This window comes from Salvelinus fontinalis, chromosome 2 (assembly GCF_029448725.1).
Source record: "Salvelinus fontinalis isolate EN_2023a chromosome 2, ASM2944872v1, whole genome shotgun sequence".
In the NCBI taxonomy this organism is placed as follows: domain Eukaryota; kingdom Metazoa; phylum Chordata; class Actinopteri; order Salmoniformes; family Salmonidae; genus Salvelinus; species Salvelinus fontinalis.
In genome coordinates, this window is record NC_074666.1 from 62,089,472 (window position 1) to 62,109,324 (window position 19,853).

The window sequence follows — 19,853 nt, forward strand, 5'->3', positions numbered from 1 at the left end:
GCTTTCACCTTGAACAGAAATGACACATCACGTCGTTGCAAACAACCACTCCACTTTGTGGGGAATGGGTCCACTAAACAAAACTCAAAACAGCCATACCTGGAAACAGTCCTGGAAGACTACTGAACCCGTCATGCGCTAATTGATTCGGGCTCGACAATATCGCTCATCTCTCAAACATTGTTCAATGATCTCAAAGGGGCTTTGAAGCCAACTAAACGTTGGTTAAAAGTGGAACGATGCAACACTACACTTCGAGGTTTCACCCAGACTACCTCTTCTCTCACATTGATATTCATGCTGAAACTACACTTCCAGGACGTATCGCTTGTTCACCCTGTGTGTGTTCTAGAGGATTAATAAACGCACACCTATGTAGGCGAGGTGCTGGCTAGCAGAGTAGAACACTTAAAAAATAAAGGAGAGCCGCACACTCTAGGAGCTCAGATGCAAAAATATTTATGTCCAATGTTTCGACAGACAAGCTGTCTTCATCAGGGTATAATGACAAACACTGCGAGATGACTCATTTATATAGTGTCAAAAGACACACACAGGTGTCTGTAATCATGGCCAGGTGTGGCCTGATATCATTGGCTAATTCTCATTTATTAAAATAACATACAAAAACAATAAATGGATAGCGTACGATCATACAATTTGGCTACGTAAGCCTACAAACATTTACAATAGCAAAATCACAAGAATCACAAGAATGGCTTCAGATCAAAGTCTACGTTGAGACCAAAGGGAGCAAGGGTCTTTAAATGAAAGATCCAGGCAGCCTCTCGTTTAAATTAAAGATCCTGTGTATGTTATCAATCTGAACCCCTGCTTTTCGGAGCAGACTTGATGGATTGTTTACTCCCACTGATGGATTGGAAAACCAACCACGTATGGTCACAGTGCCTTCTTCACTGACCACACTGTCTTCCGCTAACGCTAGCTGCAATGCAGTCATCCACGAGGGGTATCTGTCGACAGCACCCCTTGGGAAAAATATGTTTTCGAAACCTTTTGGTGCAGAATCCGATCCAAGGAGATATTACGATATCTCAACACAATTCATCAGCAAACCTGATTGACCATTCTTTTCCTGATTTTGTAGGAGTAATTGTTACATATGTAGGTAGATATCACACTATTAAACAATAGACAGGTGTACATTAGAAACTAGTAGAAAAAGGCAGACATGAGTGCATTTGCCATTCTGGTAAACACAGGAAACCAAAGATTAGCAGATGGCCAAAGTCATACGTGCTTTAAAGCGCATTTATGGAAAGAGCAGGACACCATTATGCAGATAAAATAGACAGGGAAGGCCATAAGTGCTTAGGGTAAAGGCCATAAGTGCTTAGGGTAAGAGAGACATATATTAATTTTAGGAGACAAGAGGGTCCTGCCTCCATTATAATCTAATCAAGAGCGAATACAGGCATTATTGGGCGTAGACAAGCAGGAAGCCTGAAATGAAGGATAATGGTGGCAGATGACCATAGGAGAAGTAATTGAATTAATGTATGTAATGATCTAATGTGTGTGGATGTGTATAAAGAGAGAGCCGGTGCTCTGGGAAGGTGTGTGATCCGCGGATCGTTCCGGCTTGTGATACATTGTATTAAAAGTCTATTTGAATTTACAAGTTCTTGTAAGTGTTATGGTTTGAACCGATTTTCCACAACAATTTCAAGGCAGCAGTCTCTGTGAATGAGCAACTTACATCCTCCTTGAAGTTGTGCAATACTGTAGTTGAGATAAACTTCTCTTCTCTTGCTCAGCAATAAACTGATACATTTTCCGCTTTGTGGGGGTCTGTCACCCCTTACAATGACACTAACGGTGTCACTCCCGCAACTGACCCGATGACTCCTACTGGTAAAACTCTTTGCGATATCACAGACAGATATCCTTGTCTCAGTTAGCAGGTACTGAAGAGGTTGCCACACGCGGACACTGTGGTGACTGACAGGCCTTGACAGCCGCTGAGTGGTTTGAAGCACAAACACCAGGAGACTTGGTTGAAAGGTTCCAGCAAATCTAATAACAAGGCTGCTAACAACTCGTACATAGGGTCCGATATTTTTGTTTGTGCCTCAGAAACTAACACCAACCGCTGGTGGGGGAGGTCGAGACTACGTGCAACACAATTTGAGGCCGCAGGAAACAAATCTAGTTGTAAACTTCCCCATGAGAACAGAGAGGAGCAGACAGACCCCTCGGCAGGGATAACCTTAGAAAGGGAAAGGGGGATACCTAGTCAGTTGTACAACTGAATGTATTCAACTGAATTGTGTCTTCCGCATTTGAGTCAGAGAGGTGTGGGGGGCTGCCTTCGTCAACATCCACATCTTCTGTGCCCAGGGAACAGTGGGTTAACTGCCTTGCTCAGGAGCAGAACGACAGTTTTACCTTGTCAGCTCAGGGATTCGATCCAGCAACCTTTCGGTTACTGGCCCAACGCTCTAACCACTAGGCTATCTGCCGAACACATTTAAAATATTACTGAGGTGTATCACACTGGTCGTAAAAGAAGTCCAGTGGACTTTCCACCTCCAAAGCAAATGGCAACAATAATCATTCCTTGCCATGTGTAGTTTCAATGCAACTAGTAAGATGCTCTTATCGTGTGGATAACTGCTCCCCCTGAGTACTAGTACCAATGCCAGCACAGTCAGTTCAGCAACAATCGGTCAGAGACCTCACTAGTCAAATTGCTATTGATAACAGCGACAGAGGAGTTAGTAGTCACTCAGATTACAACACGTGTAAGGGAATCTCCAGAACACTCTTCTGATGGTTAGCACACATGCCATTAATAAATAGAACCCTCCATTCAGGAGGAAAGTTATTAGGAGTCATAAACCATGACCGAGTATGACTGGTTCAGTGCTTATGGAGTACTTTCGTTGTGAAGTTAGTTCCTCCGTGGATAACATAGCTATGAAATAGACTCCTTCATACCTATCACCACTACAATGGTGTAAGACATGTTGACATGTAGTAAAAATGCTACAGGTCCCCTTAACATATGTCTCGAGGTCAACATCAATTCTTACTAACCTCCAGGCATCCATGATACTTGGTTCTTTCCCTTGGCATGTGCGCTTGTGTAAGCATAAACACACATGTACAACGGAACATTTAATGAGGATTTATGCTTGGATCAATTAAGGGTCCGAGCAAAATACCAGCCTTAGTAAAGTGGAAAATATACTCTGAGGCCTTTGACTCTACAGCTACAGAGAGTCATCCCTGTAGACTGCCCGAAGCTGGTGCCATACAGCTGTCGACTTATCAGGTAATTATCAACTTAGGATAGTGCCCTAAGCAACACAACGCGAATTAGAAACATCCTAGATATGACATTAGATAATGCCATCATAGGTCATTTTTCCAAGACCTTGGACGTATACAGAATACAGTCCAATTAGATGTTTAAGGTGGATAACTATATTTTGTATATCTTTTGTTTATGCTTTTATTCCTTTTCGTTTCATTATCTTTGACACTTAGGTAGTGATAGAGCCATAAACACGTTCCCCATACAACCACCACTTAGCGCAACAACACCGCTCATTTGGGAAAGAAATGTAATTATGTATTTCGTGAGTGTGTGTGCGTTGTTAACATCTGCCCAAGTTACTTCCTAAATCCACCAGCCTGGACGACCACACAACGGGTCCGGAACGGCGATCCCAATCCGGACATCCGCTGCCCATCCTGGTGGTGGACTGCTCCGTTGGCAGAAGGCCAGGGTAAACCACCAGAGGGGGATGCAATGGCGATCACCAACCAAGACATCCCCTGACCATTCTTGTGGTGCTTTGCAGCTTTCAGAAAGCCTACCCAGGTCAATCACCAGAGGGGGGCCGCAACGGCGATCACCAACCAGGACATCCCATGGTCATTTTTATGTTGGTTTGCAACTTGCAGAATAATCACAAGATTGAAACCACCAGAGGGGGACGGTCATGACTTGCCCTCTGGGGAGAGGATCATAGGCGCCAGATCACCCGCCCCCCCTTCCCACAATACTTTGTGGAAACTTTGCCTTTGGGCTCTGCAGGATTGAGAGGAAATAACCCTTTTGTTACAAGGAGATTCCTCCTGCCAAAACTATGACATCCAAAAGTGGAGAATGACACAATATTCCTAACACAAATAATGTGGGTAAATGGTTGGTGTGGACTTTCAGAACAATCATGTCCATATCATGACTCATTTGTGATGTAACTAAGGACAGTAGAACAACATGTATCTCTGAATGTTCATATTTCCCAGTTATCAGATTAACATCTAAATGTTGTGTAATATGATTAAATACGAAACTATTTGTGAGAAGATGAAATGTGATCTTAGCTTTCTAAATGAGAAAAGGGTTTTTCATATGAAGTTTATCCAGTCAGTAACCACGCCCATTTAAGCACAGACATTATGCCAAACGTTATAGAACCACCCTTTTTCTAGTATATAAATGGATCTGTGACGAAATTCACATCAGACCAGTACATTGCCGGGTTGCTACGGGGTGTGTAAAATGGTTCTAGCTGTGCCCTGAATAATCAACCATTGGGGCCAGTATGGTTAGACTCTACATTAGCCCAGCATGACCAACAGCGTGAGCTGAAAGGTATGAAATGGTTAGAAACTCTGAAACTCTCTCTCCAAGAAGAAGACGACACAGGAACATTCAATCTGCAGCTGTTTAAGTATTGTACTTTAGTCTAGTAAACTCAACCGAGAACCACCGGGTGGTACTTTGAAAAATCCATTCTAACGAACACTTCCTCTGGAAGATCTGTTCTGACAGACAGTCCGAGACGGAGAAGCTACACCTACAAAATACATTGTGACCTCTGGGGACAAACCAGAGACTTCTGTCGAACTACTCTCAGAAGATGGACCGGCGATTTCAACAGAGAGACAACTAAGACATACAATCGTAAATATGTACATTGCATTTCTAAATCCGAATGAGCTGTTGTTGGGGTGCTAAAGATCCAGATTTACGATAAGCGTATTTTTCAGCTGTATGTACGATAGGTGAAGTACTTTGTCTCTTCTCCCGCTCTTTCTTACATGCCCCTCCCTTTTCATTTTGTAACAAGCCATCATATCGGGTTAGTCCACTAGGGACTTTTCATTGATTTATGTAGTAATCAATGTGTAAGCTATCCTGTTTATGTAATTATGTGTGATTACTTAGTTAGTTAGTAGGGTCAGACAGCCAGGAAAGACCAGTCTCCGGAGCTCAGGTGAATGTTGCAGTATATTATAACAATCAGTGACTGGATACAAAGTTCCATCTTGAGTTGATGGGTAGGCTACAGTCTGGGATCTGTAAATAAAAGGTAATTTTAATTATTGAACCACTGATTCAATCCATAGATAATATAATGTATAAATGTACACCAAGGCAATTCTTTGTCATGCCTCATCTGAGCCGGATCAGATGGTGACAAGGGTCTCATCAGGGTCAGGCAGCCAGGGAAGCCAGCCTGTGACAGCGCAGAGGTGAACTTTTGCCGATACAACACTTTATTCTCTCTGTGCAGCAATCACTGGCAAGCAAGAGGCTTCAAAGATAGAAACTATTTTAAGGCAATCTGACAAACCTCTAAAGTTGATTTCCAAACTGTATCAATGGATGATACAGTTTTTTCACGATGACACAAACATGTCAAACAAAAATGTTAGGAAGACCTGGGAGGGCACTATTGATGATGATGAATGATACAGATATGTTAGAATGCCCAGTCATGTCCATTTAATCTCGGACATAAATTACTGCAGTTTAAGACCATCCATAGAACCTACTACAGTGCATTCTGAAAGTATTCAGACCCCTTCCCTTTTTCCACATTTTGTTATGCTAAATCTTATTCTAAATGGATTAAATAAATGTTTTTTACTTCATCAATCTACACACAATACCTGTTACGTTCCCCAGTTTCTGTGCTGTAGTTTGTATATTTGAGTGTGTGTTTAAGGAAATGGCTTCCTGAAATTCTCCCCAAGCAGCTGATTGGTCGGCCCGAATTGATGATTGGAGAGCTGACCCCGCCCCCTGTCTTCAATTAGATTCCTTCTGAAGCTATATAAGCCTGTGTTCTGTTGCTCAGAGGAGAGAATGCAGAGAGAGATTGATTGTATATCCTGAGATCCTTGCTGAGAGGGATCATTGCAGAGAGGGATCATTGCAGAGGGTTATATCATATGCTGGTTGTGTTCTCAGAAAGAGATCATTGCTGATAGTGAGACAGGCAGTTGGTATGTACTATGTTAGTTGTTGCTGGGAGAAGCTTTGGTATGTGCTGTGCTAGTTTGTTGCTCAGTCAGATAGAGCTTATTTGATGTCCTGTGTTTGTAAAATTGTTTAATATTCTGTTTCATTTGTTCCCAGGGGGAAAGGGGAAGGCACCTAGGGAGTGCTTAGGCAAGAGGCCACCCGTAGTATATTCACTGTCTAGGCACACTAGGTAAGACCTGGGCGGACCACCCCTTTTATTTTGGTTAGCGCTAAGTTAGGTAAGTAGTGGGTAGGCAGGTAAGGTAGGAGAAGGGGCTTTGATATTTACTTTCTTTGCTTTGGTTCCGTCCAGCCCCTTTTCCCCATATTACCATGTGAAGGAATAAATTCCTAGTAAACGGTAAAAATTCTGCCTTGTCATCCTTACTCGCACCTACAGTCCCATACCTCTTTCACTTCACGTGGAGTTGAGTTTTAGCAGGGTGTTGCATTCCCTCGCATTCCCCCCCTTGAGAAACAAGATTCTCTGGTCTGATAAAACTAAGGATGAACTCTTTGGCCTGAATGCCAAGCGTCACGTCTGGAGAAAACCTGGCACCATCTCTACCGTAAAGCATGGTGGTGGCAGCATCATACTGTGAGGATATTTTCAGTGGCAGGGACTGGGAGACTAGTCAGGATCGAGGGAACGATGAACAGAGCAATGTACAGAGAGATCCTTGATGAAAACCTGCTCCAGAGCACTTAGGACCTCAGACTGGGGTGAATGTTCACCTTCCAACAGGACAACAAACCTAAGCACACAGCCAAGACAATGCAGAAGTCTCTGAATGTCCTTGAGTTGCCCAGCCACTCTATGTCTGGTACAGAGATCAAAATTCAAAAGTGAAACGTTTCTGAGGTCGTATATTAACCCTGCTGTACAAACCCCACTGTACCAAACCAAATTGCTAGGCTAGGAGCAAGGGGAAATAGTTGAGAAAAATACAAGAGATGATTTTGACAACAACATGAATATAAACATGATGATATTCTTATGAAAGCGCACTGTTCATTCAGATGGAATTGTTAGCAGGCAAAGTGTGCCTGTGACGGCCAGTACAGTACGGCTTGGAACACTGCTCATCGTATCAGCATCCAGGATCCAAACAACCCATTTTATAATTATAAATCATTTGTACACTGCAAATTGACTGCAAGGAGCCGAAACAGATAGTATTTCACAAAAACATAATCATTTCGAACATTGATTACATTGGGAAACAATCACATATGTTTTTATAGTATTTTATGTCCAATGAAGATTAAAATATTATTGTAATTTTTTTTGCTCTGAAAACTTGGGGGGCAAATATAACCACCCATGGTTCAAATTCGCCAGTTGGCGAACCCTGATACAAAGTGAAGTTAGTTCAGACAGTATGACCGGGAGATGTAGGTGAGGCCAAATTTAAGATTAAAGCCATTGCGATAGATGTGTGGCAGAAGACAGAAGGCACCTCTAATGTTTGATTGCGGACCGCCATAATACCATTGAAGACGAAAAGGATAACTTTTGCATTGTCATAAGAGATTGGATTATTGTACCAGGGTTGAATGTCCATACTGAAATAGCTAACTTGTCACGTTCCTGACCTTGTTTTCCTTTTGTATAGTTGTGTTTAGTGGGTCAGGACGTGAGCTGGGTGGACAGTCTGTTGTTTGTTCTATGTTAAGTGTCAGGTTTAATTGACCTTGTATGGCTCTCAATCAGAGGCAGGTGTTTTACGTTTTCCTCTGATTGAGAACCATATATAGGGAGGTTGTTTCACATTGTTTGTTGTGGGTGGTTGTCTTCCGTGTCTCTGTATGTTGCACCACACGGGACTGTTTCGGTTTGTTTGTTCGTCTATGTAGTCTGTTCCTGTTCGTGTTTTCTTCATAGTTTGTAAGTTCTCAAGTTAGGTCTGTCTACATCGTTTATTTGTTTTTGTAGTCTGTTATAGTGTTTTCGTGTTTCGTTTTACTTTAATCAATATCATTATGTCAGAAAACTATCACGCTGCGCATTGGTCCTCTGATCCTTCTCGCCTCTCCTCGTCTGAGGAGGAGGACGAAGTAGACAATCGTTACATAACTAGCTATTATGCTAAGGCAATAATTATTTGAGGTAAAAGTTGTTGCTTTGTTTGTTGAAACTGTCACTGGGAAATTACTTTGTTAATGTTAGCTAGCTAACGTGACCTTGGTTAAAAGTTTCCTTGTGTGCCTTTTCCAGCAGATCATTCTATGCATCGTTCTGTTTGTGTCTAGCAACAGTATATGTGGAGGTAGGTACTAGCTAGCCTCCTAGCAAGCTACTTTAGTTTATTTAGTAAATATTTTTTTAACTATTTTTCTTGAACTGTATTGTTGGTTAAGGGCTTGTAAGTAAGCATTTAACGGTAAGGTTGTATTTGGCGCACGTGACAAATAGAATTGTATTGTATATCAGCTAAATTACCTAGATAGCTAGCTAGGTTAAGTAATGTTTGAACATTGATCGTTAGCTAGCTGCTGGAGCAAAGAAGCTATCCTGTTAGCTGACGTTACCAATAACGTTAATAGTTTTTCCTGTCCGTGAACATGTTTAGGTCCTAGCCAGTTATTTACCAATCAGAGAGACATTCAAGTCTTACCTAGCTACGACTCCTATTTAGTTGACTAACGCTAGCTGTAAACAGCCGAGTTTACTTACTATTACAATAGGCTTTGATGAGCAGAATAACTAGCTAACTAGCTAATCAACGTAAGTATTTTAAACCATCCAGTCCTATGATTAAGTGTCTATAATTTACAAAGTGTACATTTTTTCTGGCAGTCATACCATACCTCATCTGACATAAAAAAAATAATATATAGAAATAGATCAAGAATATCCACCTGTAATCTGCCAAAACAGTACAACCCCGATCAAAGTAAGTACAGAATATTTTGTTGTTCTACATTTAGCCTTTTCTCAATATTGTAATAGCATGATGTTCTACTGGAAACCTGTCTTTATCTATGTGCCAACACAAATGACTAAGTACTTACACAAATGACTAAGTACTTACACAAATGACTAAGTACTTACACAAATGACTAAGTACTTACACAAATGACTAAGTGCTTACACAAATGACTAAGCGCTTACACAAATGACTAAGCGCTTACACAAATGACTAAGTGCTTACACAAATGACTAAGTACTTACACAAATGACTAAGTACTTACACAAATGACTAAGTACTCACACAAATGACTAAGTACTCACACAAATGACTACGTACTTACACAAATGACTAAGTACTTACACAAATGACTGATGATCAGCTGAGAGAAATTGATGAAAAGATTGTGGGAGCTGTTTTGTTTTACTTAAGTGCAGCCTTTTACATTATCAATCATAATCTGCTGCTGGAAAAATATGTGTTGTGGCTTCACATCCCCTGCTATATTGTGGATCAAGAGTTACACCTTATGGAACAGTGGGTACTGTGAAGAGACACACACACTGGCACAGACACACGCATTCCCACACACATGATAACATACAGACACGTGCGCATGGATTTTGTGTTGTAAATATGTGGTAGTAGATTAGTGGGCTGATTGCACACACTTAATGTGTTGTGAAATATGTTTTGCAATGTATTGTAATGTTTTTAAAATTGTATATAACTGCCTTAATTTTGCTGAACCCAAGGAAGTGTAGCTGCTGCCTTGGCGGATGTGTTGTTGCCTACCCTCACCACCTGGGGGCAGGCCATCAGGAAGTCCAGGGGAGAGGTAGGCTACACCTGCAGTCAGACTGTTACTAGGAGGGTGTGTATGGCAACTACTCGGCAACTGACCGTAAGGCGCTACAGATGGTAGTGCGTATGGCCCATTACATCACTGGGGCCAAGCTTCCTGACACCCAGGACCTATATACCAGGTGGTGTCAGAGTGTTAAAGACTCCAGTCACCCGTCATAGACTATTCTCTCTGCTGCCACACAGCAAGCATTACCTGAGTTCCAATTCTAGGACCAAAAGGCTTCTTAACAGCTTCTACCCCCAAGCCATAAGACTGCTGAACAACTAATCAAATGGCCACCCGGACTATTTACATTGAACCCCCCCGACCCCCCTGCTACTTGCTGTTTATTATCTATGCATAGTCACTTTACAAATTACCTCGACTAACCTGTACCCTCGCACATTTCCTCGGTACCGGTACCCCCTGTATATTGCCTCGTTATTGTTATGTCATTTTCTTGTGTTTAAAAAAAAAAAAACATTTTTTTTTTTACTTTAGTTTATTTAGTAAATATTTTTTAAACTATTTTTCTTGAACTGTATTGTTGGATAACCTGTTGGGGATGGGGGCGCTGTTTAGACTATTTATGCTAATGTGGCTAATTTTTTAAACGGCTTCCCACAAAATCCTTGATCGTACAATATGCATATTATTATTATTATTGGATAGAAAACAGTCTATAGTTTCTATAGGAGTTGAAATTTTGTCTCTAAGTGGAACAGAGCCCATTCTACAGCAATTTCCCTGACATGGAGTCAGATTTGAGAAACGTTGGCCACTTTTCTGAAGTCATTTAAACGGGCACTGTCGTTGCTATGACTATACGGACACTTCTTACGTCTTCCCCTGGATGCCTTTACGTGATGACGATTCCAACGGGCTCGATTGCTCGTTCACAGGCACTACAAATGAAAAAAACCTTTAGCTAGCAAGTCTTTTCTTGCTGCGTAACGCGCGTGGAAGACACCGACCCTCTCCTGTTCCAAGCATTAGTTTAGCCTGTTATATTTCTCCGGTCATCTTTTCACTCGTTATAGGAGTTACAAACATCACAAAGTAGTTAATTTAAAGCGTTTTATAGCAATTTATATCCGTTTAGTGCGATTTTGGGACATTTATTTTTGCAACGATGTGAAAAGTTGGGAACGCTTTTCAGTTCATCCCGAACGTAGTTGACATTTCCACATGGCAAGAGGACAGCTTTCCACCAAAAGACGATTTCTCCCAAGAAAGGATCATTTGCCCAAGATACTGATGGAAGAACAGCTCAAGGTAGGACATTTTTATTATGATAAATCGTGTTTCTGTCGAAACATTTTAGTGGCTTAGGACGCCATGTTTTTTGACGTAGCTTCGCTTGGCGCAAACTGTATTGAAAAGTAAGGATAAATTAAAAAATGTAATAACGCAATTGTATTAAGAATTAAATTGTCTATCAATCCCTGTCCACCCTATATTTTTTAGTCACGTTTATGAGTATTTATGTATAAGAGTAGATCACTGTCTAAGTGGCGCAAGGACGTTTTCTTTACCAGCTTGTCTACATTTCACATTGTCTAACCATGATTTTGGTGGCTAAATATAAACATTTTCGATCAAACTGTATATGCATGTTGTAATGTGATGTTACAGGAGTGTCATCGGAAGAATTCTGAGAAGGTTAGTGAAAAAATTAATATCTTTTGGCGATGTTGACTTTTATCGCTCACTTTGGCTAGAATCAATGCTGGGCTGCTATGTGCTATGTGCTACGCTAATATAACGATTTATTGTGTTTTCGCTGTAAGACACTTAGAAAATCTGAAATATTGTCTGTATTCACAGGATCTGTGTCTTTCGATTCGTGTATGCTGTGTATTTTTACGAAATGTTTGATGATTAGTAGTTAGGTAAACACGTTGCTCATTGTAATTATTCTAGTCCATTTGTGATGGTGGGTGCAATTGTAAACTATGCCATATACCTGAAATATGCACTTTTTTCTAACAAAACCTATCCCATACCATAAATATGTTATCAGACTGTCATCTAATGAGTTTTTTTGTTGGTTAGGGGCTATAAATATCTTAGTTTAGCCGAATTGGTGATGGCTACTGGTGTTGGTGGACAAATAAAAGATGGTGGAATATGCTAATGTGTTTTTAGGTAATAGATGTACATCTTTACATATTGTGTCTTCCCTGTAAAACATTTTAAAAATCGGAAATGTTGACTGGATTCATAAGATCTGTGTCTTTCATTAGCTGTATTGGACTTTAATGTGTGAAAGTTAAATATTTTAAAAAAATATTTTTTTTGAATTTCGCGGCACTGGTTTTTCAGTGGGGGGGGGGGGGGTGTGCCGCTAGCGCCACGCTGATCCTAGACAGGTTAAGGGCTTGTAAGTAAGCATTTAACGGTAAGGTTGTATTTGCCGCATGTGACAAATAGAATTGTATTTTATTTTGATTTGTGTGGAAGTGTATGTGTGTGGTCTTTCTTTATCTCAACTCTCACTGGTCATTTATCTTATATGCACTGGTCTCTCATTTCCCCTCTCTCTCCCTCCCCTACGACAGCAGTGCGTGATGGCGTAGCGCACACAAATATACTTTTTTGCTTAAGTTTTCATGTACTGAATACAAATCTAAAGTTCAATGTGTTTCCATCGCATTTTGAACTAAATAGCAAATGTGCCTACTCTGGTCTTGGCACGTGCGCTCTAGCCAACAGCTGTGAGAAGGCTAGTCTTGATGATGAGATTATTATGGATATTTCTATTTGTCAAATGGCAGTCAAGCATCGATCAATATGTCACCAGAATCAATGTCACCCTCGATATTTATTGGAAAGGAGCATCAAGATCACAGTGCATTTTCATCATCCTGTGAAGTTCATCATAAGATATTTAATCTGTAGCCTAATAAACTGTATGGTTTCCCATATCACCGCGTGACTCGGTTTACTTCGAAATGATGGTTATTACATCAGTATTTGAGCATAAAGACTTTTCCACCGCCATTTCTCGCATAGTTCATTTTACCAACACAAAAGATCCCACCATGTCTAACTAACAAATTATTTGTCAACATTTATAAAGTTGTACTGAAACTTTCCATCACAGCTGTCGTGATTGTCTTTTAATACATTATGACCAGAGCTTGCAAACTGGTACAGGTTATCAGTCAACCTACCAGAGTAGCTACAAACAGCACAGGAATGCAATCATCAACATGTATTAATCAGATCTTTACTAATTCTGCAGAAATTTGCTTTAAAGCAGTATCCAGATCCATCAGATGTAGTGATCACAAAATAGTAGCCATATCTAGGAAAACAAAGTTCCAAAGGCAGGGCTTAATATAGTGTTACAGAGGTCATACAATATGTTTTCTAGTGATTCTTATGTTGATGATGAAATTGCTTATTCCAGTTACAAATAAGCATGCACCCATTAAGAAAATGACTATAAAAACTGTTATATCCCCTTGGATTGACGAGGAATTGACAAATTGTATGGTTGAGAGGGATGAGGCAAAAGGAATGGCAAATAAGTCTGTCTGCACAACCGATTGGCAAACGTACTGCAACTTGAGAAATCATGTGACTAAACTGAATAAAAAGTATAAGAAACTATACAATGAAACAAAGATACATTATATAAAGAATGATAGTTAAAAGCTTTGGAACACCTTAAATGAAATTTTGGCAAACTCGGCTCCATCATCCATTGAATCAGATGGCTCATTCATCACAAAACTCACTGATATTGCCAACTACTTTAATGATTTGTTCATTGGCAAGATTAGCAAAATTAGGCATGACATGCCAGCAACAAACGCTGGCACTACACATCCAAGTATAACTGACCAAATTATGAAAGACAAGCATTGCCATTTTTGAATTCCGCAAAGTGAGTGCGGAAAAGGTGAAAAAAATGATTGTTGTCTATCAACAATGACTAACCACCGGGGTCTGACAACTTGGATGGAAAATGACTGAGGATAATAGCGAATGATATTGCCACTCCTATTTGCCATATCTTCAGTTTAAACCTACTGGGATGTGTCTGCCCTCAGCCCTGGAGGGACGAAAAAGTAATTCCACTACCTAAGAATAATAAAAACTTTACTGGCTCAAATAGCCATCCAAACAGCCTGTTATCAACACTCAGTAAACTTCTGGAAAAAATAGCGTTTGACCAGATACAATGCTATTTTACAGAAAACAAATTGGCAACAGACTTTCAGCACGCTTATAGGGAAGGGCATTCCACAGTGCACAGCACTTACACAAATGACTGATGATTGGCTGAGAGAAATTGATGATAAAAATATTGTGGGGGCTCTTATGTTATACTTCAGTGCTGCTTTTGATATTATGGATCATAGTCTGCTGCTGGAAAAACGTTATGGTGGATAAAGAGTTACCTGTCTAACAGAACACAAAGGGTGTTCTTTAATGGAAGCCTCTCCAACATAATCCAGGTAGAATCAGTCATTCCCTAGGGCAGCTGTTTCAATATTTACTAACATTCATTCCACTGGCTTAAAGTAAAGCCAGTGTGTCTATTGAACACTTAACAAAGAGCTTCAGTTCATTTTAGAATGGGTGGCAAGGAATAAGTTAGTCCTAAATATTTCCAAAACTAAAAGCATTGTATTTGGGACAGATCATTCACTAAACCCTAAACCTCAACTAAATATTGTGATTTACTGCCAGCAGCATACCACCCTGCATACTACTACTGGCTTTCTTCTGAAGCTAAGCAGGGTTGGTCCTGGTCAGGCCCTGGATGGGAGACCAGATGCTGCTGGAAGTGGTGTTGGAGGGCCAGTAGGAGGCACTCTTTCCTCTGGTCTAAAAAAATATCCCAATGCCCCAGGGCAGTGATTGGGGACACTGCCCTGTGTAGGGTGCCGTCTTTCGGATGGGACGTTAAATGGGTGTCCTGACTCTCTGAGGTCATTAAAGATCCCATGGCACTTATCGTAAGAGTAGGGGTGTTAACCCCGGTGTCCTGGCTAAATTCCCAATCTGGCCCTCAAACCATCATGGTCACCTAATAATCCCCAGTTTACAATTGGCTCATTCATCCCCCTCCTCTCCCCTGTAACTATTCCCCAGGTTGTTGCTGCAAATGAGAACGTGTTCTCAGTCAACTTACCTGGTAAAATAACGGAAAAATAAATAAATAAATAAATAAATATATAATGTGGAAATTGAGTATGTTGAGATGACTAAAATAGCTTTAGGTAACCCTGGATTGTAAACTGTCATGGTCAAAACATAATGATACAACAGAAGCTAAGATGGGGAGAAGTCTGTCTATAATAAAGTGTGGCTATGCCTTTTAACAACACTATCAACAAGGCAGGTCCTACAGGCCCTGGTTTTGTCGCACCTGGACTACTGTTCCGTCGTGTGTTCAGGTGACACAAAGAAGGACTTAGGAAAATTACAATTGGCTCAGAACAGGGCAGCACGGCTGGCTCTTAATGTAAACAGAGAGCTAACATTAATAATATGCATGTCAATCTCTCATAGCTCAAAGTGGAGGAGAGATTGACTTCATCACAACTTGTTTTTGTAAGAAGTGTTGACAGGCTGAATGAACCGAGGTGTCTGATTAAACATCTCCAATCCAACATCAAATCGGCTTTCTATTTCGCAACAAAGCCTCCTTCACTCACGCCGCCAAACTTACCCTTGTAAAACTGACTATCCTACCGATCCTCGACTTCCACGATGTAATCTACAAAATATCTTCCAATACTCTACTCAGAAAACTGGATGCAGTCTATCACAGTGCCATCCGTTTTGTTACTAAAGCCCCTTATACCACCCACCACTGCGACCTGTATGCTCTAGTCGGCTGGCCCTCGCTACATATTCTTCGCCAAACCCACTGGCTTCAGGTCATCTATAGGTCTATGCTAGGTAAAGCTCCGCCTTATCTCATCTCACTGGTCATGATAACAACACCCACCCGTAGCACGCGCTCCAGCAGGTATATCTCACTGATCATCCCCAAAGCCAACACTGTAGCACGCGCTCCAGCAGGTATATCTCTCTGCTGCCAGTGACTGGAACAAATTGCAAAAATCACTGAAGCTGGAGACTTATATTTCCCTCACTAACTTTAAACATCAGCTATCTGAGCAGCTGCTGTACATAGTCCATCTGTAAATAGCCGACCCAATCTACCCACCTCATCCCCATATTGTTTTTATTTACTTTTCTGCTCTTTTGCACACCAGTATCTCGACTTGCACATCATCATCTGCTCATTTATCACTTGTCAGTGGTATAATCTGCTAAATTGTAATTACTTTGCTACTATGGCCTATTTATTGCCTACCTCCTCCATTTGCACACACTGTATATAGACTTTCTTTTTTTCTTTTGTGTTATTGACTGTACGCTTGTTTATTCCATATTTTACTTTGTTGTAAATGAGAATTTGTTTTCAACTAGCTTACCTGGTTAAATAAAGGTGAAATAAAAAAAAAATATTTATTTTATTTTATGGAAGACGACTGATAAAATATTTTGTTATTCAAATGGTTTTTTATGTAATTTTTTAATGTTAATACCTTACACATTACACATTTAGTAAGGACAGAATTAGCTTTCCAAACTGGTCATTTTTCACGCGATTGTATTTGGAAATTTGCGAAAGGCAAAATGTCAACCGCAACCAACCATAGACATATTATTCATAGATGGCAGTTCCCATTGAAGTCAAGACTGGCAGCCATTGCTAGTGTACCCATGAGTTTAACTTCTTCAGGATTGGTGGAACGGTTGATCTAACATAGGCTAATATGATTAGCATGAGGTTGTAAGTAACAAGACATTTTCCCAGGACATAGACATAGATATTGGCAGAAAGCTTACATTTATGTTAATCTAACTGCACTGTCCAATTTACAGTAGCTATTACAGTGAAAGAATACCATGCTATTGTTTGAGGAGAGTGCACAGTTTTGAACATGAAAAGTTATTAACCTCTTGACGCTAGGGGTCAGATGTTTTAATTTTTAAAATAACGTTCCCAAGGTAAACTGACTATTTCTCAGGTCCAGATCGTAGAATATGCATATAATTTACAGATTAGGATAGAAAACACTCCAAAGTTTCCAAAACTGTCAAAATATTGTCTGTGCGTATAAAAGAACGGATTCTGCAGGCAAAAACCTGAGAAAATCTAACCCGGAAGTGATTTTTTAAATTTTTAATCTGTGTTTCCTGGCCCGTCTTTCTTCCATTTAAAGGGGTATCAACCAGATTCCTTTTCCAATGGCTTCCTCAGGCTGTGACCAGGCTTTAGACATAGTTTCAGGCTTTTATTTTGAAAAATGAGCGAGATTTTTCAAATGTAGTCAGGTGTCCTCAGAATAGTTCCTGCGCGCGAGAGTTGCGCGCCATTTCCTTTTTCTCTCTTATTGAGTAGGTTACGGTCCGGTTGAAATATTATTGATTATGTTTGTTAAAAACAACCTGAGGATTGATTATTAAAAACATTTGACATGTTTCCACGACCATTACGGATACTTTTTGGAATTTTCGTCGAACGGAACGAGGCTTTGGTTTTCTGAACATAACGCGCAACCCAAATGGCGTTTTTTTGTTATAAAAGTAATATTTTTCGAACAAAAATAACATTTGTTGTGTAACTGGGAGTCTCGTGAGTGCAAACATCCGAAGATTATCAAAGGTAAGTGATTCATTTTATTGCTTTTCTGACTTTCGTGACCAAGCTAACCAAGCTAATACAAGGCTAACTGTTTTAGCATTGATTGATACACTCACAAAAGCTTAGATTGCTTTCGTTGCAAAGCATATTTTCAAAATCTGACACGATAGGTGGATTAACAACAAGCTAAACTGTGTTTTGGTATATTTCACTTGTGATTGCATGATTATAAATATTTTTAGTAATATTTTTGAATCTGATACGTTTGGGAATTTTCTTCTGGCTTTCAGGACCGAAACGAGGCTGTAGTTTTCTGAACATAACGCACAACTCAAATATATTTTTTTTTGTTATAAAAGTAATATTTATCGAACAAAAATAAAATGTATTGTGTAACTGGGAGTCTCGTGAGTGCAAACATCCGAAGATTATCAAAGGTAAGCGATTAATTTTATTGCTTTTCTGACTTTCATGACCATGCTAATTTGGGGCTAGCTGTTCTAGCATTGATTGATACACTCACAAAAGCTTGTATTTCTTTCTCTGACACGATAGGTGGATTAACAACAAGCTAAGCTGTGTTTTGGTATATTTCACTTGTGATTGCATGATTATAAATATTTTTAGTAATATTTTGCGCCCTGCCAGAGGTTGTTTAGGAAAATGATCCCGTAAAAGGGATCCGTAGCGCAGAGAAGTTAATAAACAAATTAGGCACATTTTTGCAGTCTTGATACAACATTTCAACAGAAATGCAATGGTTCATTGGACCAGTCTAAAACTTTGCACATACACTGCTGCCATCTAGTGGCCAAAATCTAAATTGCACCTGGGCTGGAATAATACATTATGACCTTTCTCTTGCATTTCAAACATGATGGTACAAAAAAAATACCTTTTTTAAAAAGGTTTTTCTTTGTAACCTAATGTGTTATATTCAACATGTCCCTGATTGAGTCTGTAATACCAACATGTTTCAGGCAGACCACCATAGTCCCTGTGCCCAAGAACACGGAGGCAACCTGCCTAAATGACTACAGACCCGTAGAACTCACATCTGTAGCCATGAAGTGCTTTGAAAGGCCGGTAATGGCTCACATCAACACCATCAACACCATTATCCCAGAAACCCTAGACCCACTCCAATTTGCATACCGCCCAAACAGATCGACAGATGATGAAATCTCTATTGCACTCCCCACTGCCCCTTCCCACCTGAACAAAAGGAATACCTATGTGACAATGCTATTCATTGACTACAGCTCAGCGTTCAACACCTCAAAGCTCATCACTAAGCTAAGGATCCTGGGACTAAACACTGCAACTGGATCCTGGACTTCCTGACGGGCCGCCCCCAGGTGGTTAGGGTAGGTAGCAACACATCTGCCACGCTGATCCTCAACACTGGAGCCCCCCAGGGGTGCGTGCTCAATCCCCTCCTGTACTCCCTGTTCACCCACGACTGCACGGCCAGGCACGACTCCAACACCATCATTAAGTTTGCAGACGACCCAACAGTGGTAGGCTTGATCACCGACAACGACAAGACAGCCTATAGGGAGGAAGTCAGAGACCTGGCCGGTTTGTGCCAGAACAACAACCTATCCCTCAACGTAACCAAGACTAAGGAGATGATTGTGGCCTACAGGAAAAGGAAGACCGAGCACGCCCCATACTCATTTACGGGACTGTAGTGGAACAGGTTGAGAGCTTCAAGTTCCTTGGTGTCCACATCTTCAACAAACTAGAATGGTCCAAACACACCAAGACAGTCGTGAAGAGGGCACGACAAAGCCTATTCCCCCTCAGGAAACTAAAAAGATTTGGCATGGGTCCTCAGATCCTCAAAAGGTTCTACATCTGCAACATCGAGAGCATCCTGACTGGTTGCATCACTGCCTGGTACGGCAATTGCTCGGCCTCCGACCGCAAGGCACTACAGAGGGTAGTGCGTACGGCCCAGTACATCACTGAGGCTAAGCTGCCTGCCATCCAGGACCTCTATACCAGGCGGTGTCAGAGGAAGGCCCTAAAAATTGTCAAAGACCCCAGCCACCCCAGTCATAGACTTTTCTCTCTACTACCGCATGGCAAGCGGTACCGGAGTGCCAAGTCTAGGACAAA

General features: G+C 40.8%; 1 protein-coding gene across 1 annotated transcript in view; it reads right to left on the reverse strand.

The window, feature by feature from the left end:
- LOC129822778 (glutaredoxin domain-containing cysteine-rich protein 1-like) overlaps nucleotides 1-19,853 on the reverse strand; it is a 39,947-nt gene that overhangs the window by 18,438 nt on the left and 1,656 nt on the right. The window contains exon 2 of the mRNA XM_055881184.1: nucleotides 15,435-15,442. Coding sequence (XP_055737159.1) covers nucleotides 15,435-15,442 — 8 coding nt within the window. The remainder of the gene's footprint in view (nucleotides 1-15,434; nucleotides 15,443-19,853) is intronic.